Genomic DNA, 26,555 nt, shown 5'->3' with positions numbered 1-26,555 from the left:
CCTTAGATTTTTTTTTCCCTGCATCCCCTAAAGCACGTAGGACAGAAACTGCTGGTAGTCCCCAATATTTGTACTTCATTCTTGCTCCAATTTTTTCACTGGCTACATGGCCATGCATAATGAAGACTAAATTCCCAGCCTCCCTTGCACTAATTTAATGGCCAGTGGAATGTAGGTGAAAATGATGGGTGTTACAACTTCTGAGACGTGTCCTTCAATGGAAAAGATGAGCCCTGGTTTGCCCAGCCCTTTTTTGATGTCTGAAATGCTAAAGTGATAATTGCACCATGATTTGGAAGTCACATGGGTGATGGCAGAGCCTGATGATCATGAAACCACCATACTAGCCCTTGAAAACATATCCTGCAATTTTGTTTAAGCAATAGAGAAATAAACTTCTAGTACTTTGAACCTTCCTTATTTTTAAGTTTTCTGTTATGTGCAGCTCAACTAATTCTAATTCATTCAGCATGTGAGCTAACAGTATAACTTTAGGCCAATACTAAATGGTTACAAAATTTTCAATCATGCTTTGGTGGTATGAGGATCAGAATATTAGCTTAAAAGGTGAGGTCTGGGCTGGTGCCATTACTGCCTGGTAGGAGATAGGAAGCATAGCCACTATAGCAGGGGTAGCACGTCCTGTATGGTAGGGCCCACACGGCTCTGGTCCTGTCTATGTGGCTTCATGGTGGCCACCCAGGACCATCAAGCTAAGCTACTGTGGGAGCTGCAGGGGCCCAGTGCCAGTTCATGCTGGGAATGCCTCTGGTCAGGTAATAGCCATTCTTCAGAAGCACATTACATTCTAAAAAAATGCCCCCAAACTGAAACCTCATCCTTGATCTAACTCATGATGTGATCAAATTACCACTTGATGCTTTTCTTCAGAGGCTTAAGGTGACCACAGTATGGAACTTCAACAAAATGAAATTAAAATATTCCAGTCTATTTTATCTCTCAGGCCAAAGCCCCACTAATGAGCACACTAATCAATCTTTGGCCACAACCTATCCTGGAATGTATAGCTCCACTGAGCAGCTCGTTCACCTCAACTTCAGATGGTCTTTCTTTTTTCAGCTGGACTTGTGGACAGCCTCCCAAGGATAAGCCTAATTTTGCTAGCAGTCTAGCTTCTCTCCAGATAAGTCAGGGAGTGACTATAAAAAAGGTGAATGCCAACAGCAGAAAAAGCCTGTAGGACCCCAAGGCTACTAGGATGCCCCTGAGCAGTTTCCTGGACAATGTATACACTGATAGTGCAGATGTTCTCAGAAATGGAACTAGACCTCAGACGTCTGACTCTGCCAACCCGACACAGATTATAGGCCTGGCCATTAATGGAGGCCAGAATGCAGGTAAGCATTTGGTATCTCACCACTCTGAGCTTAGGATCACATTAGGCATAAAGAAAGAAAAGGCAGTTGTCCAACTATGCATCCTTATGCAATGAGACAACATCCAGGAATTCCTGGGCCACACAAAGGAGAGTCTGGAGTCCTGGCATGGGCTTTTCATCCTAAACGAGATCAACCCATTTGGGTCCATATTCTGTTTTAGTCTTCAGAAGATGATTTTTGAGGTCATACAGAACTACAATATCATCTTGGTGACTCTGCATGGCTCCAAGGCCTGGTGCCAACCTGGGAACAGTTTACCTTCCCTAGGGACACTCATCACCCATGACCATGACATCCTACTCAACCGGCTTTGGCAATGCCACACTGTGGATGTTCTTGGTCACTTTGACAGACTAAAAGGGGATACTCTGAGGTGGGAGCAAGCTGGAAACTCTGCCATCAGATGAGAGGCCTAGATATCCCTCAGTCAGTTCTCAGCCTGCCAGGGTCTGTGGTGACAACCAGGGACATAGACTGCAAAGAGTACTCAAGAAGCAAAACCTCTAGCCCAGATACCTGGACCCAATTACTCCTGACTAGTTGGGGGCAGTTTTTGATATGTGACATCAACTCCTGTTGCATACAAAAAGGGACAACTTGAGGATGTTTCTGTGGCTGAGGATAAGCATGAGGAACCCCGGCACATGACTGCGAATGCAAGCAAGCAGCAGATCCATATGACTTGGTTGTGACAACTGGTCTACATCCACTTTAGTTATCTGATGAACTGAGGTCAAGGCAGCGTGCCTGCCCTTCCCTGTTCCTCTCCTCTACACATACTCCCTGTAGGCCCAAACTCATAAAACCAACGGGTTGAAATTGCCTTTTGCTATCAAAGCATGTGCCCAGGATTGATCATTTCTCAAAATTATGCCTGGAACCCATTCTTCTTGGAGCCAGACTTTGAAGATGTCTGAGTCTTGTTCTGCCCTATCCTGGCCAGGGGCTGCATGTTAATATTCTGTCTGCTTTCTGATTTTATGTGAAAATCCTAACCAAGAGTATCTTCCTCCCATGTTGTTTCTCAGCAGTCCTGTATAACTTGCTGGCATAACCGTGAACCACCTTGAAGTCTAACCCTCCAGCCCTGAGCAGTCTTCAGGTTGTAGTGATCCCACATGGCCACAACTATAGGAGAGGCCCTGAGCAAGAAGACCAACTGTGCTGCTCCCAAATACCTGACACACAGAAAATTGTGAGATAATAAATGTGTTTTATTGGTTTAAGCTGTTAAATTTGGGAGAAAATGTTAAGCAGCAATAGATAATAGATAATAGATGACTGAGATATCAGCTGACGACTGAGGGCATCCAAGACTGTTCCCATGACCTCAGGCCTTGCACTGGAAGCCCAGGAACATCTTACTACCTGCCCTCCAATAAAGCACTATGCTCTCAGCAACAATCCTACTGTATGCAGTTGCTGGGGTATTCATACTTAAAAATTTTTTTAATGGTACCACTTTGCACAAATGTGCTACAAGGGGGCCCTAGCTCAAGAACGTCTCCTCAACTCAGCCACTGCTGAAGACTGGGGTGTGGGAGTTTTTATTTCATAGCAGCAGAATCTGTGTTATCTATCACAATGTATTCTTAATTTACCTGGATTTCCAGAAGCTGAAATTCAAGTTGAAACGTAATCATGTGGCAATCTCCTGATAATCTGTGTCTCTGCAGAACTTTCTTTATACCTGTAAATCAGAAAAATAAATATTTTTGTTTGCAAAAAACAATTTCCTTTAAATATCTATTATTTAATTTTGTGTGGATACCTATAATATATGTGGGTGTATGTGTGAGAGTGTATTTGCATTGAAAATACCTGGAAGAATGTACACCAAATTGATCGCCTTTGCAAAATAAGATTAAAGACAACTTGTACTTTCTAGTTATCGATTATACCAAAGATTAAGGTAAGAAACAGAAATATGCTAGTATGACCCTAGACAAATTTGAATCATGATAACTGTTAGATATTTTTCATTTTTTCAACATTATCTGGTTCTAGTTAGACAATAAATTAAATCCATGTATTTACCTCAGTTAACTCTCAAAACTTTACTAAAATGACAGCAAAAGTACTTTTTTTAGGTATAACATGAATACACTCAAATGCATAAAATGCCCTATTCTTAAGTATACAGCATGATATATAGATATAGATATAGATATATATATATATATATATATTTACAAGTGTTTCCCATGTAACCACCACTAAGATCAAGATACAGAAAGTTTAAAGTACCCCATAACATTCCCTCATGCCCTTTCCAGGCTATACACTATGTCCCCAGCAAGAGATAACCATTATTCTGACTTTATTACCATCTACTTTTGCTAATGAAGGTATTTTTAAATGGGCACAATTCTCTTTTTTTTTATTTTTATTTTTATTTATTTATTTTTTTAAAGAAATAGGTAGAGCTTCTTTTTTTTAAAATTTTATTTATTTTTGGCTGCGTTGGGTCTTCGTTGCTGCGCATGGGCTTTCTCCAGTTGTGGTGAGTGGGGGCTACTCTTCGTTGCAGTGCGAGGGCTTCTCATTGTGGTGGTTTCTCTTGTTGCAGATCATGGGCTCTAGGCATGCAGGCTCCAGTAGTTGCAGCACACAGGCTCAGTAGTCGCGGCACGTGAGCGCTAGAACGCGCGGGCTTCAGTAGTTGCGGCACATGGGCTCAGTAGTTGAGGCATGCGGGCTCTAGGCGAGTGGGCTTCAGTAGTTGTGCCACACGGGCTCAGTAGCTGTGGCTCGCGGGCTCTAGAGCACAGGCTCAGTAGTTGTGGCACATGGACTTAGCTGCTCCGCGGCATGTGGGATCTTCCGGGACCAGGGCTCAAACCCGTGTCCCATGCATTGGCAAGCAGATTCTTAACCACTGTGCCACCAGGGAAGTCCCCACGATTCTCTTTTTTTTTTAAACTGAAGTATAGTTGCTGTACAATACATATACATTACACGTGGACAATATAGTGATTCACAGTTTTTAAAGGTTATACTCCATTTACAGTTATTATAAAATATTGGCTATATTCCCCATGTTGTATAATATATCCTCGTAGCTTGTCTTATATCTAATGGTCTGTACCTCTTAATCTACCCCTATGTTGCCCCTTCCCCCAGAAGGGCACAATTTTACAAGGATAAAGAGAAAAAGATGAGAGTAACCTAATTTTAGAAGCTGAAAATCAGATGGATAAGCTAGATATTACACGAAAAAGTGGAACTAACCTGGCAGATCCAGGAAAATTAAAACCTAAGCCAGCAATGGGGAAAGCTCAGAATCAAGCCCATTCAAAGGCATTCTGAATGGGCACCACCAAGTACCTCTACAGATGGGGTAAACCTGGGGCACAAAATAGAAAGACTGAGACTTTTGTACAGTAAAATCTCACTCTCCATATTCTCTGTATTCCATCTATTCCTTTCAAGTACTTGAAGTGTCTAAATTTCATTTCTACATGTAATTCAAAGTTTCACTGAGGTGAGCTGCCCACCACCTTCTGAGGGTCACTCTTCCTCTCCCTGGTCATAAGGGTTATTTTGGTGGAAAAATCAGGAAGCATTTCCTAAAGTGATTCCTTCTTCTAAACCAAGTTCCCAACATCCAATCGCACAGCTGAATTAGCTTCCCCTTACTTGTTAGTGCATCACAGATCCTTGGTAATAAAACGTAAGTCATTGGGACCAGAAACCCTCCTCTGCCAAATGGTCCAGCTCTTGAAATATTTATCTTGGCCACAAGGCCATGTTCATTAGCAGCAGAGCACCACAGATGACACTGCTCTCATGTCAGTAGTGAACAACAGCTAAGATTTACAAATTAATGCTGCTACTGTTCTTAAAATTGCTTATGGCTGTTACTTGACTATTAAGTTACTTAATGACAGACTGTGTCTTCTTTAATATCTACCTCAGGCAGCTTTTAAGAGTATTACACACACTGTGATATTGAATAGACACTTGACAAAACAAGTTTACCACAACCACACATTCAAATCGTTATCTTGCAGAATTTTAATTCAATGATAAGACAACCAATTTCCTATGTATAATAAGGTAAACTTCAATACCACTTTTAGATTAAAATTAATGCTTACTCTGGAAATTCCCTGGATGCATAGTGGTTAAGACTCAGCACTTTCACTGCCGTGGGCCCAGGTTCAATCTCTGGTCGGGAAACTAAGATCCCACAAGCCACACAGCGCAGCCAAAAAAAATAAAAAGAAAAAAGAAAAAAACTAATGCTTACTCTTTTCTGTCATCTCAGTGCTCGTTAGGTCCTCTGTCTTCTTGGAGTAATGTCTTATACTGATGCCAGTAAGCGTACTTAGAAACTGAAGTTCTGATTCTAAATGTCCAAGATGACTTCTCAGATCTTTTGACAATTCCCATCCTTCAGAATCTGCTTGGTATATTTCTCGAAATGATTTTCTAAAAAGCAAATGCCACAAATAATTACTTCAATTAAGAAACCACTAACAAGAGTTTCAACTAATATCTATAAATTTCTTCAAACCATTCCCATTTTATCCCTCTTACTCTCTTCCCATTAAAACTAGTAAGATTTTTCTTAAAACCAATGTGGCTACTAACACTGCAATCATTAATCTCAATATAAAACAAACCTAACCAGGTTATAATACCATTTTTCTACATATTAGAAACAGCTATAAAATAAATTATAACAGGAGTACTTTGTAAAATTAAAATGTCTGTTTAGGCTGGAATATTTAAAGTGTTCCAACCTAAATGTCTGATATCCCAAGACACCTCAAACTATTTTAAAAGATATGATGAACCTAAAAACAAAATAAATCAGCTACCTTCAACTTCTAAAACAAGTGAAGTATCACAGAGCATTTTATACTAAGAAAGAGATTCTTGCGAAATTGAAGAGAATAGAGGCAAAAATTCCAAACGAATAACGAATAGCATAATCTCTAAACAACACTGTGATCAGATATTCTGCACTGAAAACATATAGCTCTGTTTTCCTTGAAAAAAGTAAAATTTCAGCAAATAATCACAATAAATGATATTTTATTTTTTGTAATCCTTTCTTGCCATCATGCTATCAGCCACATTCTACACTGCTGACTCCCACTATCTTAAACATGCTTTCCTTTCCTTCTGGGGCATGACTATCCTGATTCTCATTTTACATCTTGGGTCTTCCACTGTCCCTGCCTTTTGTCTCTGGTGTTAGAAGAAAACCCTAACACTCTTGCCTCTGCTCTTCTGAATATGCATTCTCTCATTCCAGAAGAATATTTGATGATTAATCTTAGCTCTTTTATGCCAGTAACTCCTAAAACACACCTTTAATCATCTCTCTTCTTCCTGCAAGGTAAATTTAACTTGATAAAGCATCAAATGTTTTCTTCTTCAGATTAGTTTTTCCTTCAAATTTCCCTACTCTTGTTAATGATAAAATCTGTCCCCTGATATAGCAGGTTCCATTTCTTGAGGGTCACCCTTGCTCTATTACTCCTCTCACATCTGGATCTAAGGTCATCTTTTCTGCTCCCCCACATAGCTATCCCTCCTTTTCTATTTCTAATTCCACTACATTAGCCTATGTTCTTATGACCATATACCATGTCTATAAAGAATAACCTAACTATATCTTCACACTGGTAATTCAAAACTTGTATAAAGCCTGTAGAAACTTTTTAAACTTTGTTTTAATGCTAATTTAAAATATCACTATAAGTATATTCTATGTCATCTGAGAGACTACAACATGCTCTTTTGTATTTGTGTTTTGAAAATTAAATAGATAAAGCTAATGAAAAAAAGAACAGAGGTAATCTTCATATAAATGAGTTCCTTCCAAGTGAATACTAAACAATGACACAGCAAACTACGGATGAAAATTTCAAGGTATTTCCAACAGAGCAAACTGATAAGAGAACTAAGTAATCACATTAAAGGATAGATATGCAGAACTCAAGAAAGAACTTGTGGCTGAGAAAGGGAAAAATGGGGAGTTATTGTTTACTGGGTACAAAGTTTCTCTGTGGGACAATGAAATTATTTTAGAGATGGATAATGATGTGATGGTTGCACAACAATGTGAACTAAACTATATACTCTAAAAGGGTTAAAATGGTAAGTTTTATGTTATGTATATATTACCACAAAATAAAAAGATAACCTGCATATTCTCATTCATAGCAGTAACTTACTTTGAGCAAAACATCATTGGTCCATTACAATTAATGATGCTATTTTGAATGAATTGGGGATATGGGTTTTATGGTTTTATAGTTTTATTTATTATTTGCAAATTTGTCTTAGTAGCATATATTTTTTTGCCCAAAATTAGATGTTCACAAGAAGATTTTTTTCTTTTAAAGCAAATCTACACAAGACTTGAGTTTAAAACTCAATGATCTAGGATTCTATGAAGATGGCAGAGTAGGAAGCACCAGGAACCTATCTCCCCAACTAGGAAGCAATTGCAGTGGCAGAATCTGTCTGATATAACTTTTTTGGAACTCTGGAGACTGCTGAAGGCTTGCAACTTCATGGAGAAGGCTTAAACGTACATTACAGTAAATCGTGGGCAATTTCAGCTCTTAGCACAGTAGTAGCTACCCATGCCCCCTCCAACAACATGGCAGGCAGCTGTGCACATGTTCTTGAAGCCACCTGCACACAGCTTAGGGGAGCAAGAGTGGGCAAAAAGGACTCTGTCCCCCAAATATTGAGTATCTGTGCTCCAGTTGCTGATTGCGGCTGCTGATCACAGAGATGCAGACAAAGAGGAGGGTAGTCACTGCTGCAAGCCCCTACCCTCTGGCTGAGGTAGCATTAAGGATATTTAAAGAGCTGTTGCTTTTTGTTTCCCACCGTCATTTTTGCCTTTTCCTTTTCAGGAGTCAGACATTAAAGACTAGGACATGAAAAATCAAACTAAATATGTGGGGAAAGTTAGAAAATGATTGCACATACCCAAGTAAAAGCTCAGAAAAGACATAATTAGACATTAAGTTTACACTTCAGGCTGATCCTCAGCACACAGACAGCCTACAACAACAACAACAACAACAAAACAACCTAAAACAATAACAAAAAAGTGTAAACACTGGGGAAAAGGGGGGAGAATCTGATTTCCAGAGTTACCACATTATTAAATTAAAATGTCCAGTGTTCAACAAAATATCAAAAGGCATACAAAAAACAGAAAAGCATGGCCCATTCAAAGAAAAAAAAATATTCAAAAGAATCTGTCCCTGAAAAAGACTTAATGGCAGATATATCAGACAAAGACTTTAAAACAGAAGTCTTAAAGATGCTCAAAGAAATAAAGGAAGATGTGGAGAAAGTTAAGAAGACGATGTGTGAACAAAATGGAAAACATCAGTATAAAGAAAGAAAACCAAAAAGAAATTCTGGACCTGAAAAGTACAATAACTAAAATGAAAAATTCGCCAGAGGAATGCAAAGGCAGATTTGAGCAGACAGAATAATGAATCAGTGAACTTGAAGATAAGACATTGGAAACGGAGACTGAGGAACAGAAAGAAAAAACACTGAAGAAAAGCAAACAGAGCCTAAGGGACCAGTGGGACACAACCACAAGGACCAGCGTATGCATTGTGGGAGTACCAGTAGGAAAAGCAAGAGGAAAAGGGGAAGAGAGACTATTTGAAGAAATAATGGTAAAGGGCTTCCCTGGGGGGCGCAGTGGTTAAGAATTCACCTGCCAATGCAGGGGACACAGGTTTGAGCCCTGGTCCGGGAGGATCCTACATGCTGCGGAGCAACTAAGCCCACACGCCACAACTACTGAGCCTGCACTCTAGAGCCTATGAGCCACAAATACTGAGCCCGCATGCCACAACTACTGAAGCCTGCGCACCTAGAGCCCATGCTCCGCAACAAGAGAAGCCACTGCAATAAGAAGCCCGCGCACTGCAACGAAGAGTAGCTCCCGCTCGCCACAACTAGAGAAAGCCTGCATGTAGCACCAAAGACTCAATGCAGCCAAAAATTTAAAAAAAAAAAAAAAAAGAAAGAAAGAATGGTAAAAAGTGTCCCAAACTTGATGAGAGACATGAATGCTAACATTCAAGAAGCTCAACTAACTCTAAACAAGATGAACTCAAAGAGGGTCATAATGAGACATAATCAAATTTTCAAAAACCAAGGGTAAAGAGAGATTTTGAAAGCAGCAAGAGAAAAGCAAATCATCACATACAATGGATCCTCAATAATATAAGAGCAGATTTCTCATCAGAAGTTTTGGAGGCCAGAAAACAGCGGGCCAATATATTCAAAGTGCTAAAAGAAGAAAACCATCAACCAACAATCCTTCTGGCAAAATTTTCTTTCAAAAGTGAGGAAGTGGGACTTCCCTGGTGGTCCAATGGCTAAGGCTCCGAGCTCCCAATGCAGGGGGCCTGGGTTTGATTCCTGGTCAGGAAACTAGATCCCACGCGCTGCAAATAAGAGTTCACATGCTGCAACTAAAGATCCTGTGTTCCGCAACTAAGACCTAGTGCAGCCAAATAAATAAATATTAAAAAAAAAAAAAGTGAGGAAGAAATCAACACATTTTCAAATAAACAAAAGCTGAGGAAGTTTGTTACCACTAGACATGACCTCCAAGAAATGCTCAAGGCAGTCCTATAAAGTAAAATAAAAGTACACTAGACAGTAACATGAAGCCATGTGGAGAAATAAAGATCTCAATAAAATTAGTATATGAGCCTATAAAATCTACTAGTATTGTAACAATGGCTTGTAACTGAACTTCTTTTCCTACATGATTTAACATTTTAAAAAATTAGTCTAAAGGTACTATGAGTATAACTTTCATCTGTAACTCCAAATCACGTTTTCTACAAAATTTAAGAGATGAATGCATTTAACAGAATTATTAGTTTATGTTCAGGGGTCACAAAAGTATAAGGATGTAATTCTGTGACATAAAAAAACAAAAACAATGGGGATGGAGCTGTAAACAGGCAGAATTTTTGTATGTTATTGAAATGTGGGTATAAATTCAAATTAAGAGTGTTGTAACTTTAGCATATTATTTATAATCCCTCTGATAACCACAAAGAAAATAGCTAAAGAATATATATCAAAGCAAATGAGAAAGAAATTTAAGCACTTCTCAAAAGACAGAAATGCAGGAAATGAGGGACAAAAGAGCTTAAGGGCACACACAAAAAAAACAAAGAGCAAAATGACAGAAATAAATCTCTCCTTATAAGTACTTATTTAAATGTAAAGAGGTTAAATCCTCCAAACAAAAGACTGAGTTTGGAAGAACTGATAAAACCACAGGCTTCAACCATATGCTGTCTATAAGAGAATCACTTTAGATAAAAAGACTAAAAGTGAAAGGATGGAAAAAGATACTCCATGCAAAAAGGAACCGAAAGAGAGCAGGACTGGGGATACTAATATCAAACAAAATAGACTTTAAGTCAAAAGAGGTTATAAGAGACAAAGAAAAAAAATATATATATATATATTAATGAAAGGTTCAATACAGCAAGACATAAAAATTATAAACATTTACAAACCTAATGACAGATATCAAAATACAGTTTTCCTTCAGTATCTGTAGGGTACTGGTTCCTTGACTCACCACAAATACCAAAATCCATGGATGCAGAACCTGTGGATATGAAACCTGCAGATACAGAGCTGACTATATTTCAAAGCAAAAACTGAGACAGTTGAAGGGAGAAATAGTTCTACATTAAACGTTCAAAGTGGCTACATAAGAGGATCATGAATTCACCTCCTCCCATAGTCACACCAAATCTACACCTACATATGAAACAATTTTCTCTGAAAGAAACCCAAAAACTAGCTGAGCAACTCCTACACATCAGGCAAATGAGAAAAAGCCTACGTTGAAATGGATAGTAGAGGCTGAGACACAATCCACATAAAAGCCACCTGTTGCACGGCAACCCACAATCAAGAGGGACTAACAACTCTGACCTGCTCCCTGAGGAGTGAAAGGTGTGAACACCACAGCTGGCACCCCAAATTTTAAGATCAGCACCTGAGAGGCAAGCCCCTAAAATATCTGGCTTTGAAAGCCAACAAGCCTTGTGCCCATGAGATTTACAAGGCTATAGGGCAGGGGTCTCCAAACTTTTTGGCACCAGGGACCAGTTTCATGGAAGACAATTTTTTCACGGACTGGGGCAGGGGGTGGGGGATGGTTTCGGGAAGATTCAAGCACATTACATTTATTGTGCACTTTATTTCTATTATTATTACATTGTAATATATAATGAAATAATTATACAACTCACCATAATGCTCACAGGAGGCAGAGCTCAGGCGGTAATGTGAGCTGGGGAGCAACTGTAAATACAGATGAAGCTTCACTCACTCGGCCACCACTCACCTCCTGCTGTGCAGCCCGGTTCCTAACAGGCCACAGACCGGTAGTGGTCCGTGGCCCAGGGGTTGGGGACCCCCACTATAGGGAACCGAGAAACAGTTCTTAAAGGGCTCATGCATGCAGACTCACCTACCCCCGAACCCAGCACAGAGGCAGCCAACAAAAAAGCAACCAGTGTTTCTGTTTAAGAGGCCTACTTCCTTACCTTAAAGCTTTGGCATGAAGGCTTCTAATTTAACATCATACAAGAGCCTATTTAAATACCTTCAAAGAAAGAGGCCAGAGCATCACCTTTGTACTCTCTCTGTCTTACTCCATATCACCAGTATCTCCTGGAAAGGAGTTTGTGCACCCTCTGGAACCCTGATTTTTGTGGCTGCTGCCCAGTTGGACACCTCTTATTCACTGGGCTCTGGCAGTCAACAGAACTTACAGCAGAACTTATTGTGGGTCCCGTAGCACTGTAACAAAAGGAGAAATAGTTCTTAAATGACTAATGGCCCCAGGGCACAGTGGAGATACAGCAGACTAAAATGCACTCTTAATCTTACTGTGAAAGAGACAAATAAGCTTATCTTTAGAACTGGAGCCTGAGTGGCAGGCTTATCATTAAACACACATTCAGGGCCCAATTACAATCCTCTGCAGAGACTGAGGAGGCCAGAGGATGCTACCCTTCATGCTTTCCATCTGACCAGGCCCCAAGTCATCAGTGTCTCCAAGACAGGGGCTTGTGCACCCCAACTGTTGTGAATGCTGTCCAGAGGACACATCCCTTTATAGCCTGGCTCTGGTGGCCAGAGGGCTTACGTTCATGAGTTCGAAAGAAAAGTAACAAACGAAGAAACACTTCTTACCTGGCTATTACCAGGGCTCAGGGCAGAGGGAGCAGTCTTCCCTGAAAGAGGTATATTTGCGTACTTTAAAAGCTCCTCCCTGAGCTTCTTCTTGCCAATCAGCCCGAATCTACCTGCTGACTGAGAACCTCCCCTTTGCAACACTGACAAGTCTTGAGGTACCCTCAACTACTGGGAGCAGCTAAGAATAAATAGGTTGCTTGGACAACACCAAGGTATGAGAGAAAACCAAGACAGAGTTGAACAATAAAGTTCATCTACTACACGAGGTCACTCTTCCAAGACTGCAAGAAAGGGCTGTTTTATCTAATACATAGAAACCAACACAGAGAGTCAAGAAAATGAAGAAACACAGGAATATGTTCCAAATGAAAGGACAAGATAAAGCCTCAAGAAAAGACCTTAATCAAATGGAGGTAAGTGATTTACCTTATAAGCAGTTCAAAATAATGATCATAAAGATGCTCACAGAGCTCAGGAGAACAATGGATAAACAAAATGAGAATTTCAACAAAGAGAGAGAAACTATAAGAAAATACCAAGTAGGGGTCATAGACCTGAAGACTACAATAACTGAACTGAAAAATTCAATAGAGAGGTTCAACATCAGACTAGATGAAACAGTAAAAAGGATCAGTGAACTTGAAATTATGGCAATATAAGTTATCCAATCAGAGCAGCAAAAAGGAAAAAGAATGAAAAAAAAAGCTAAAATAGCTTAAAAGACTTATGGGGCAACAACAAATGGACCAGCTTTCAAATTATAGGGGTCCTTGAAGGAGAGGAGAGAAAGAGGCAGAAAACTTATTTGAAGAAATAATTGCAGGAAACTTTCCTAACCTGGGGAAAGAAACAGACGTCAGATCTAGGAAGCATAGAGAGTACCAAATAAGAGGAACCTAAAGAGACCCAAGTAAGAGGAACCTAAAGAGACCCACATCAGACACATTAAAATTAAAATATCAAAAGTTAAAGACAAGGAGAGATTCTTAAAAGCAGCAAGGGAAAAACAACTTGTTATGTACCAGGGAACCCCAAAAGACTATCAGAGTTTTCAGCAGAAACTCTGCAGGCCAGAAGGAAGTGTTATGATATATCCAAAGGCTGACAGACGAAAACTGCCAACCAATAATACCCTACTGGCAGAGTGGTCCTTCAGAAGTAAGGCAGAGATAGTTTTCCAGACAACCAAAAGCTAAAGGAGTTCATCATCACCAGATAGGCCTTACAAGAAATGTTAAAAGAACTTCTCTGAAACAGAAGGTCAATAAGTAGAAGCAGGAAACAAGAAAGTATAGTTCTCACTGGTAAAGGTAAATATATAGAAGAATTCAGAATAATCTAATGGTGCAATGGTGGTAGGTTAATCACCTAAAAGCTAATATGAAGGTTGAAAAACAAAAGTAGTAAAAATAACGATAAATACAACAATTTGTTATGGTATACACAATATAACAAGACCTAAATTGTGACATCAAAAACATAAAACATTGGGGGAGGGAATAAAAATGCAGAGATTTAGAATGTGTTAGAACTTAAGTTATTGTCAGCTTAAAACAGACAGTTATAAACATGTTTTATGTAACCCTCATGGTACCCACAGAGCAAAAAGCTACAGTAGACACAAAAAGATAAAAAGGAATCTAAGCATACCACTATAGAAAATCACCGAATCACAAAAGGAGAGAGCTAGAGATGAAGAAAGGAGCAATGGAATTACAAAACTCCCAGAAAATAAAATGGCAATAAGCACACACCTATCATAAATTACTTTAAATGCAAATGGACTAAATTCTTCAATCAAAAAGCACAGAGTGGCTAACTAGATTTAAAAACCAACAAAAGACCCATCATGCTGCTTACAAGACACTCACTTCAGATGTAAGGACATACACACTGAAAGTAAAGGGATGGAAAAAGATATTCCATCCAAATGGAAACTAAAAGAAAGCTAAAGTAGCATATTTATATCAGAAAAAAAAAGGCTTTAAGACAAAGTTGTAATAAGAGACAAAGGTGGTCGTTATATAATGATAAAGGATTTAATCCAACAAGAGGACACACTGGTAAATATTTATGCACCCAATATAGGAGCACCTAAATATATAAAACAGTATTAACAGACCTTAAAGAAAGAAATAGACAGCAATACAACAGTAGGGGATTTTAGCACACCACTTACATCAACATGTAGATCATCCAGAGAGAAAATCAACAAAGAAACATTGGTCTTAAATGACACATTTAGACCCTAAGAACTTAACAGACATATACAGAATATTCCACTCAGAAGAAAGACTACACATTCTTCCCAAGCACACAAGGAACATTCTCCAGGATAGGTCATATGTCAAGCCACAAAACAAGTCTTAATTAATTTAAGAAGACTGAAATTATATCAAGCATCTTTTCCAACCACAATCATATTATACTAGAAATCAATTACAAGAAAACTAGAAAATTCACAAATATATGGAGATTAAACAACATCCTACTAAACATGACTGAATGAGTCAAAAGAAAAATCAAAAGAGAAGTAAAAAAATACCATGAGACAAATGAAAACAGAAATAAACACACCAAACTATGGGCTGTAGCAAAAGTCATTCTCAGAGGGAAGTTCATAGCAATAAAAAGCAGTAACAAAAAATCTCAAATAAAAAACAAATGAAGCCCAAAGTTAGTAGAGGGAAATATCAAAGACCAGAGAAGGAAAAGAATGAAGTACAGCCTAAAAAGGTGATAGAAAAGATCAAGGAAACCAAGAGCTGGTTAGTCAAAAAGTAAACAAAATAGACAAAACTTCAGCTAGAATAATCAAAAAAAAAAAAGAGAGAGAGAGAGAGAGAAGATACAAATAAAATCAAAATGAAAGAAGAAACATTACAACAGACACCACAGAAATACAAAGGAAACCACTCACGTCATAAGAAAGTATGAAAAATTATATGCCAACAAACTGGACAATCCAAAAAAAACAGAAAAACTTCTAGAAACATAGAACAAGACTGAATCATGAAGAAACAGAAAAACTGAACAGACAATTAATAATAAAGAAATTGAATTAGTGTTTAAAATCCTACCTACAAACAAAAGTCCAGGACCAGATGGCTTCACTACTGAATTCTACCGAATATTTAAAGAAGCAAACCAATCCTTCTCTAACTCTTCCAAAAAACAGGAGAGGGAAAACTTACACAATCATTTTATGAGGCCTTTACCCTGAAACCAAACTCAGACATGAACACTACAAGAAAAGAAAATTACAAGGCCAATAACCCTGATGAACATAAACGTAAATCCTCAACAAACCATTAGCAAAGCTAATTCAGCAATACGTTAAGCAACATACACCAGGAACAACTGGGATTTAGTCCAGGAATGCAAGAATGGTTCAAATCTGCAAATCAGTGTGATACACCCCATTAACAGAATGAAGGATAAAAACCATGTGATCATCTCAATAGATGCAGAAAAGTGTCTGACAAAATTCAACATCCATTTATGATCAAAACTCTCAACAAAGTGGGTACAGAGGAAATTTACCTCAAAATAATAAAAGCCACATGACAAGTCCACAGCTAACATCATACTGAACAGTGAAAAGCTGAAAGTTTTTCCTCTGAGTTCAGGAACAAGACAAAGGATGCTCACTTTCACCACACTTATTCAACATAGTAATGGAAGTCCTAGCCAGAACAGTTAGACAAGAAAAAGAAATAAAAGGCATTCAAATTAGAAAGGAAGAAGCAACACTGTAACTATTTGCAGGTGACATGATATTATTTAGAGAAAACCCCAAAGACTCTACCATAAAACTGTTAAAACTAGGAAACAAACTAGTGAAGTTGCAGGATACAAAACCAATACAAAAATCTGTTGTGTTTCTATACACTAATAACAAACTATCAGAAAAAGAAAATAAGAAACCAACCCCATTTATAACTGCATCAAAAGGAATAAAATACCTAGGAATAAATTTAACAAAGGAGGTAAAAGACCTATACACTGAAAATTATAAGACACTGAAAAAAGAAACTGACAAAATACTAATATTTGAAAAGATATTCCATGCTCATGGATAAGAAGAATATTCTTTAAATGTCCATACTACCCAATGCAATCACCAGATTCAATACAATTTCTAACAAAATTCCAATAGCATTTTTCACAGAGGTAGAAAAAAATCCTACTGTTTGTATGGAACCACAAAAGACCTGGAATAGCTAAAGAATTCTTGAGAAAGAACAATCCTGGAGGCATCATAAGTCTTGATTTTAAACTAGATTACAAAGCTATAGTAACGAAAGCAATACAGTATTGGCATAAAAACAGACACATAGATCAACAGAAGAGAAAAAAGAGCCCAGAAATAAACCCATTCATATACGGTCAATTAATTAATGACAAAGAAGCCAAGAATACACAATGGGGAAAGGACAGTTTCTTCAATAAATGGGTTGGGAAAACTGGACAGCCAGAAGCAAAAGGATAAGGAACCACTATCTTACACAATACACAAAAGTTAACTTAAAATGGATTAAAGACCTGAAACTATAAAAATCCTAGAAGAAAACATAAGCAGTGAGCTCCCTGACATTGGTCCTGTCAATGATTTTTTGGATTTGCCACCAAAAATTTAGGCCAGAAAAGCAAAAATAAACAACAAGTGGAACTACATCAAATTAAAAAGCTTCTAGACAGCAAAGGAAACTATCAACAAAGTGAAAAGGCAACATATGGAATGTAAGAAAATATGTGCAACTCATTTATCCCCTAAGGGGTCAATATCCAAAATGTATAAGGAACTCATACAATTGAATAGCAAAAATCCACATACAATCAAAAATGAGCAAAGGATTTCAATAGACATTTTTCCAAAGAAGACATACAGAAGGCCATGAGGTACATGAAAAGGTGCTCAGCATCATTAATCACCAGGGAAATGCAAATCAAAACCATAAGAAGATATAACCTCACACTTCTTACAATGGTTATTATCAAAAATGCAAGAAATAACAGGTGTTGGTGAGGATGTGGAGAAATAAGAATACTTGTGCACTGTTGGTGGCAATTTAAATTGGTACAGCCACTACTGAAAACAGTATGGAGGCTCCTCAGAAAGTGAAAAATAGAACTACCGGGGAAATTGACAGTAACACAATAATAGTAGGGGACTTTAACACCCCACTTTCACCAATGGACAGGTCACCCAAAATGAAAATAAATAAGGAAACACAAGCCTTAAATGACACATTAAACAAGAGGGACTTCATTGATATTTATAGGACATTCCATTCAAAAACAACAGAATACACTTTCTTCTCAAGTGCTCATGGAACATTCTCCAGGATAGATCATATCTTGGGTCAAAAATCAAGCCTTGGTAAATTTAAGAAAATTGCAATCATATGAAGTATCTTTTCTGACCACAACGCTATGAGACTAGATATCAATTACAGGAAAAAAACTGTAAAAAATACAAACACATGGAGGCTAAACAATACACTACTAAAAAACCAAGAGATCACTGAAGAAATAAAAGAGGAAATCAAAAAATACCTAGAAACAAATGACAATGAAAACACAACGACCCAAAACCTATGGCATGCAGCAAGAGCAGTTCTAAGAGGGAAGTTTACAGAAATACAATCCTACCTCAAGAAACAAGAAAAATATCAAATAAACAACCTAAACTTACACCTAAAGCAATTAGAGAAGAAGAACAAAAAAACCCCAAAGTTAGCAGAAGGAAAGAAATCATAAAGATCAGATCAGAAATAAATGAAAAAGAAATGAAAGAAACAATAGCAAAGATCAATAAAACTAAAAGCTGTTTCCTTGAGAAGGTAAACAAAATTGATAAACCATTAGCCAGACTCATCAAGAAAAAAAGGGAGAAGACTCAAATCAATAAATTAGAAATGAAAAAGGAGAAGTAACAACTGATACTGCAGAAATACAAAGGATCATGAGGGATTACTACAAGCAACTATATGCCAATAAAATGGACAACCTGGAAGAAATGGACAAATTCTTAGAAAAGCACAACCTTCCAAGATTGAACCTGGAAGAAACAGAAAACATAAAAGGACCAATCACAAGCACTGAAATTGAAACTTTGATTTAAAATCTTCCAACAAACAAAAGCCCAGGACCAGATGGGTTCACAGGTGAATTCTATCAAACATTTAGAGAAGAGCTAATACCTATCCTTCTCAAACTCTTCCAAAATATAGCAGAGGGAGGAACACACCCAAACTCATTCTACAAGGCTACCATCACCCTGACACCAAAATCAGACAAAGATGTCACAAAAAAAGAAAATTACAGGCCAATATCTCTGATGAACATAGATGCAAAAATCCTCAACAAAATACTAGCAAACAGAATCCAACAGCATATTAAAAGGATCATACACCATGATCAACAGGGGTTTATCCCAGGAATGCAAGGATTCTTCAGTATATGCAAATCGATCGATGTGATACACCATATTAACAAACTGAAGGATAAAAACCGTATGATAGTCTTAATAGATGCAGAAAAAGCTTTTGACAAAATTCACCACCCATTTATGATAAAAACTCTCCAGAAAATAGGCATAGAGGGAACCTACCTCAACATAATAAAGGCCATATACAACAATAACACAGCCAACATCATTCTCCATGGTGAAAAACTGAAACCATTTAAACTAAGATCAAGAACAAGACAAGGTTGCCCACTCTCACCACTATTATTCAACAGCATTTTGGAAGTTTTAGCCACAGCAATCAGAGAAGAAAAAGAAATAAAAGGAATCCAATTCGGAAAAGAAGAAATAAAACTGTCACTGTTTGCAAATGACATGACACTATACATAGAGAATTCTAAAGATGTTAACAGAAAACTACTAGAGCTAATCAATGAATTTGGCAGAGTAGCAGGATACAAAATTAATGCACAGAAATCTCTTGCATTCCTATACACTAATGATGAAAAATCTGAAAGAGAAATTAAGGAAACACTCCCATTTACCAGTGTAACAAAAAGAATAAAATACCTAGAAATAAACCTACCTAAGGAGACAAAAGACCTGTATGCAGAAAACTAAAAGACACTGATGAAAGTAATTAAAGATGATACAAACAGATGGAGAGGTATACCACGTTCTTGGATTGGAAGAATCAACACTGTGAAAATGATTATACTATCCAAAGCAATCTACAGATTCAGTGCAATCCCTATCAAACTACCACTGGCAATTTTCACAGAATTAGAACAAACAATTTCACAATTTGTATAGAAACACAAAAGACCCCGAATAGCCAAAACAATTTTGAAAAAGAAAAACGGAGCTGGAGGAATCAGGCTCCCTGACTTCAGGCTATACTACAAAGCTACGGTAATTAAGACAGTATGGCACAAAAACAGAAATACAGATCAATGGAACAGGATAGAAAGCCCAGAGATAAACCCACCCACATATGGTCACCTTATCTTTGATAAAGGAGGCAAGAGTATACAATGGAGAAAAGACACCCTCTTCAATAAGTGGGGCTGGGAAAACTGGACAGCTACATGTAAAAGAATGAAATTAGAACACTTCCTAACACCATACACAAAAATAAACTCAAAATGGATTAAAGATCTAAATGTAAGGCCAGACACTATCAAACTCCTAGAGGAAAACATAGGCAGAACATGCTATGACATAAATCACAGCAAGATCCTTTTTGACCCACCTCCTAGAGGAATGGAAATAAAAACAAAAATAAACAAATGGGACCTAATGAAACTTCAAAGCTTTTGCACAGCAAAGGAAACCATCAAAAAGATGAAAAGACAACCCTCAGAATGAGAGAAAATATTTGCAAACGAAGCAACTGACAAAGGATTAATCTCCAAAATATACAAGCAGTTCATGCAGCTCAATATTAAAAAAAACAAACAACCCAATGTAAAAATGGGCAGAAGACCTGAATAGACATTTCTCCAAATAATATGTACAGATTGCCAACAAACACATGAAAAGATGCTCAACATCACTAATCATTAGAGAAATGCAACTCAAAACTACAATGAGGTATCACCTCACACCAGTAAGAATGGCCATCATCAAAAAATCTACAAACAATAAATGCTGGAGAGGATGTGGAGAAAAGGGAACCCTCTTGCACTGTTGGTGGGAATATAAATTGGTACAGCCACTATGGAGAACAGTATGGAGGTTCCTTAAAAAACTAAAAATAGAACTACCATATGACCCAGCAATCCCGCTACTGGGCATATACCCTGAGAAAACCATAATTCAAAAAGAGTCATGTTCCACAATGTTCATTGCAGCACTATTTACAATAGCCAGGACATGGAAGCAACCTAAGTGTCCATCGACAAATGAATGGATAAAGAAGATGTGGCACATGTATACAATGGAATATTACTCAGCCATAAAAAGAAACAAAATTGTTATTTGTCGTGAGGTGGGTGGACCTAGAGTCTGTCATACAAAGTGAAGTATGTCAGAAACAGAAAAACAAATACCATATGCTAACACATATATATGGAATCTAAAATAAAATATGGTTCTGATGAACCTAGGGGCAGGACAGGAATAAAGACACAGACGTAGAGAATGGACTTGAGGATACGAGGAGGGAGAAGGGTAAGCTGGGACGAAGTGAGAGAGTGGCGTGGACATATATACACTACCAAATGTAAAACAGCTAGTGGGAAGCAGCCACATAGCACAGGGACATCAGCTGGCTGCTTTGTGACCACCTAGAGGGGTGGGATAAGGAGGGTGGTAGGGAGATGCAAGAGGGAGGGGACATGGGGATATACATATGCATATAGCTGATTCACTTTGTTACACAGCAGAAAGTAATAAAACATTGTAAAACAATTATACTTCAATAAAGATGTTTAAAAAAATTACAACAGAAAAAAGAATAGAACTACCATATGATCAGCAATTGTACTGCCGTGTATTTATCCGAAGGAATCAAAAATACTAACTCGAAAAGATATATGCACCCCAATGTTCACTGCAGCATTATTTATGATAGCCAAGACATGGAAACAAACAAAGCGTCCATTGATCGTTAAATGGATAAAGAAAATGTGGCCTGTATATACATGGAATATTACTCAGCCATAAAATGAATGAAATCTTGCCATTTGCAACAACATGGATGGACCTTGAGGGCATTATGCTAAGTGAAGTCAGACAGAGAAGGACAAATACTATATGATCTCACTTATATGTGGAATCTAAGAAACACCAAAAAGAACAAGTTCATAGATATAGAGAATAGACTGGTGGTTGTCAGGGGCAAGGGGGTGAGGGGGCGGTAAGGGAAATGGGTGAGGGTGGGGTGGTCAAAAGGTACAAACTTCCATTTATGAAATAAATAAGTCATGGGGATCTAATGTACAGCATGGTGACTATAGTTAATAATACTGTATTGCATATTTGAAAGTTGCTAAGAGAGTAAATCTTCAAAGTTCTCATCACAAACAATTTTTGTAACTATGAATGGTGATGAATCTTAAGAATTTCTTGTGATCATTTTTTTTATATATACAAATGTGAAATCATTATGTTGTACACCTGAAAGTAAAGTAATGTTATATGTCAATTACAGCTCAGTAGAAAACAAAATAACAGTTGGAGACTTCAATCCCCCACTTACAATGATGTATAGAAGGACCAGACAGATTAATAAGTGACAGAAAATTTAAACACCACAGTACACCAATTAGGTCTAACAAACATATATAGAACACCCTACACGACAAGAGAATACAAATTATTTTCAAATGCAGGTGGGACATTTTCCAGGATAGATCATATACTGGGCAAATAATTGAGTCTCAATGGATTTTAAAAGACAGGTATTCTACAAAGTATTTCCTCCAACCACAACGAGCTGAAGTTAGAAATCAGTAACAGAAGGAAAACTGAAAAATTCACAAAATTGTGAAATTAAGCAACACACTTTTAAATAACCAATAAAGAAGAAATCCCAAGGGAAATGAAAATATATTTTCATTCGTCTTTAAGGCCAATGAAAATGAAAACACAACATATCAAAACTTAGGAGACATAGCAAACATAGCACTAAGGACATTTTATAGCTATAAACACTTAAATTAAAAAAAAAAAAAAAAAAACAAGAAAGATGTCTAATGAACAACCTAATGGTAAAACTTAAGAAACTAGAAAAAGAAGAATGAATTAAACCCAAAGCTAGCAGAAGGAAGGAAATGATAAAGATTAGAACAGAGATCAGTGAAATAAACATAAAGAAATAGAGAAAAATCAATGAAACTAAAAATTAGCTCTTTGAAATAAAATCTGAAAAGAATTTTCACTTTTACAAAAAGAAGGTGAAAAGTGAAAATAGCGTTTGGGGTTTGTTTTGCAGCGAGACATCACAGAGGCAACATGCACCCTGAGCAGTGAGAGTGGCACCACCAAGCTCCTACCCCAGAAACTACACTCAGCATCTCAGCATCAAAACTGCTATAGCTTTGAACTGTGTCTGTGAGCATTTGTGCTGTATCTTGATTTATTTTGGGCATCCGTTAGCAAAATGTGTCCTGAGGTAACTGCTTCTTTGCTTTACACCATTTTGACTTACAAAAGGTTTCATTGGAATGCTTTATTTTCGGATAGTGGAGGGGAAACTGTACTTGAAAATTTCATAATAAAAACCACTCAAAAAAACTAGGAACAGAAAGAAATTATCTCACCATAATAAAAACCATATATGGACAACCCACTGCAAACATCATACTCCATGGTGAAAGACTGAAAGCTTTTCCTGTAAGATTAGGAACAAGGTAAAGATGCAGCTTTCACCACTTCAATTCAACATAGTACTGAAAATTCTAGGTAGAGCAGTTAGGCAAGAAGAAGAAATAAAAGGCATCTAAATTGGAAAGGAAGAAGTAAAATTATCTCTGTTTGCAGACGGTATGATCTTAAATGTAAGAAATCCTAAAGATTCTACAAAAAAACTGTTAGAACTAATAAATGTATTCAGCAAAGTAACAGGATAACAAGTCATCACATAAAAATTAGATGAATTTCTATACAACAATGAACAATCTGAAAAGGAAATTACAAAAACAATTCCATTTACAATACCATCAAAAAAGAATATAATACACAGCAATAAACTTAATCAAGAAGGTAAAAGACTTGTACAATGAAAACTACAAAGCATCACTGAAAGAAATTAAAGAAGATATAAATAAATGGAAACACATCTCATGTTCATGGATTAGGAGGTAATGTTATTAAAATGTCAATATTACCCAAAGCAATCTACAGGTTCAATGCAATCCCTATCAAGATCCCAATGAGGTTTTTTATTTTAAAAATAGAAAATGCCATCCCTAAGATTCATATGGAACCTCAAGGGATTCCCAATAGCAAAACAATCGTGAAAAAGAACAAAACTGAAGGATTCATATTGCCTGATTTCAAAACTTATCTCAAAGATACAGTAATCAAAACTGTAGTACTGGCATAAAAACAGACATACAGATCAACGTAATAGAATACTTAGAGAAGCCAGAAATAAACTTTCACATATATGGTCAAATGATTTTTGACTAGCATGCCAATACCATTCAAATTGTGCTGGGAAAACTGGATATCCACATGCAAAATAATGAAATTGGACCATTACCTAACATATACAAAAACTAACTCGAATTGGATCAAAGGTGTAAACATAAGACCTAAAACAATAAAACTCTAGGAAGAAAACGTAAGACAAAGCTTCACGATACTGGATTTGGCAATGATTTCATGGATATATTCAATACCAAAGGCACAGGTAACAAAAGAAAAAATAGACAAATTGGACTTCATGAAAAAAATTTTAAAATGTACATCAAAAAACACTATCAACAGAGTAAAAAGGCAACTCACAGAATGGGAGAAAATATTTGTTAATTGTATATCTGATAAAGGATCAATATCCAAAATATATAGAGAAACTCCTAAAACTCCACAACAAAAACCCAAACAACCTGATTCAAAAATGGGCAAAGGGGCTTCCCTGGTGGCGCAGTGGTTGGGAGTCTGCCTGCCGATGCAGGGGACACGGGTTCGAGCCCTGGTCTGGGAGGATCCCACATGCCACGGAGCAGCTGGGCCCGTGAGCCACAACTACTGAGCCTGCGCGTCTGGAGCCTGTGCCCCGCAACGGGAGGGGCCGCGATAGTGAAAGGCCCGCGCACCGCGATGAAGAGTGGCCCCCACTTGCCGCAACTAGAGAAAGCCCTCGCACAGAAACGAAGACCCAACGGCCATAAATAAATAAATAAATAAATAAAGGAGTTCAAAAATGGGCAAAGGATTTAAATAAACATTTCTCCAAAGAAGATATACAAATGGCCAATAAGTACATGAAAAGATATTCAACATCACCTATCATTAGGTAAATGCAAGACAAAACTACAGTGAGGTACCACCTCATACCCATTAGGATGGCTACTATCAAAAAAGAGATAACAACAAGTGTTGATGTAGATGTGGAGAATCTGGAAAACTTGTGGACTGTTAGTGGGAACGTAAAATGGTAGAACCACTGTGGGAACCAGTGTGGTGGTTCCTCAGAAAATTAAAAATAGAATTAACATATGATCCAGCGACTCCACTTCCTGGTATATATCCAAAGAATTGAAAGCAGGGTCACAAAGAGATATTTGTTCACCCATGTTCATATCAGTATTATTCACAATAGCTAAAACATGGAAGCAAACAAAGTATTTATTGACAGATGAATGGATAAGTAAAATGTGGTATATACATACAAGAAAATATTACTCAGCCTGAAAAAGAAAGGAAATTCTGCTATATGCTACAATATGGATGAAACTTAAGGATATTATGCTGAGAGAAATAAGCCAGTCACAAAAAGATAAATATGTATGATTCCATTTATATGAAGCAATAGAGAAGTCAAATTCGATGGAGACAGAAAATAGAATGGTGGCTGTCAGGGGCTAAGGGGAGTTGGGAAATGAGAAGTTATTATTTAACGGGTATGGAGTTTTAGTTTTACAAGATGCAAAGAGTTATGGAAAGGGATGGAGGTAATAGTTGCACAATATTATGAACATTATACTACTGATATGAACACTGAAAAATGGTTAAGATGATACATTTATATGTATTTTACTGGAACTGAAAAAAAAAAAAAAAGCTTGGTACACAGGTCCTAAACTTCTTTCTCCATCATAGTGAAAAGAAACTTTATATTAAATCCAAACACCTTGGACTCTTCCGACTTTCTCAACTTGATCATTGAGGAGACTCAGATTACATGGACAGTCTACATACTATCCTGAGCTAAAAATGACATACTGTGGCCAATAAAGAAATCATCTTTCATCATGGTGCTTCCTCAGACTTTCTGAAGTGCATAAAATCATCAACGGTCTAGTTAAAAAGTAGATTCCGACTCAGTAGGTCAGGGTTGGGCTGAAATCTGTATTTCTGTTCAACCCAAGTGATGCTAAAGCTTCCAATCTGTGGAGCACCCCTGGAGTAGCAAGCATTCTGATACATTTACACCCTCACTTGCGGAGGAACATATTTGTTCCCTGTTCACCTACTTCCCTCTCCTCTTCTCTCTTACTAGTTACAGCTTCCTCTACCTTCATGATCCCTTCCAACATGCATGCAAAAACTCCTCCTTCCCAATTTCAACCAACTCTTGTCCAGTTAGTTCAGGAAAATCTTATTCTCTCTGCATCTATGTCAAATTAGAATTGACTAAAAAATGAAGACAGTTTCTGCTTTTCAAGCAGCTTGCAAGCTTGAGACAATAGGTACATAATTAACTGTCATGGACCCCCTTCTCTCCTTCTCCAGTTAAGCAAAGTGCCTGGGCTTTGAAGTTTGATTTT

General features: G+C 37.4%; 1 protein-coding gene across 4 annotated transcripts in view; it reads right to left on the bottom strand.

Moving 5' to 3' along the window:
- LOC118897018 (centromere protein P) overlaps nucleotides 1–26,555 on the bottom strand; it is a 234,680-nt gene that overhangs the window by 206,789 nt on the left and 1,336 nt on the right. For all 4 annotated transcript variants that reach the window (XM_036855745.1, XM_036855746.1, XM_036855744.1 and 1 more), the window contains exons 2-3: nucleotides 5,653–5,834; nucleotides 3,002–3,090 (exon numbers count right to left, since the gene is read on the bottom strand). In XM_036855745.1, coding sequence (XP_036711640.1) covers nucleotides 3,002–3,090; nucleotides 5,653–5,665 — 102 coding nt within the window. In that variant the 5' untranslated portion in view covers nucleotides 5,666–5,834. The remainder of the gene's footprint in view (nucleotides 1–3,001; nucleotides 3,091–5,652; nucleotides 5,835–26,555) is intronic.

This window comes from Balaenoptera musculus, chromosome 6 (genome assembly GCF_009873245.2).
Source record: "Balaenoptera musculus isolate JJ_BM4_2016_0621 chromosome 6, mBalMus1.pri.v3, whole genome shotgun sequence".
NCBI lineage: Eukaryota > Metazoa > Chordata > Mammalia > Artiodactyla > Balaenopteridae > Balaenoptera > Balaenoptera musculus.
Note: the sequence above shows the minus strand (reverse complement) of the source record. Positions and strands in the feature narration are given on the sequence as shown.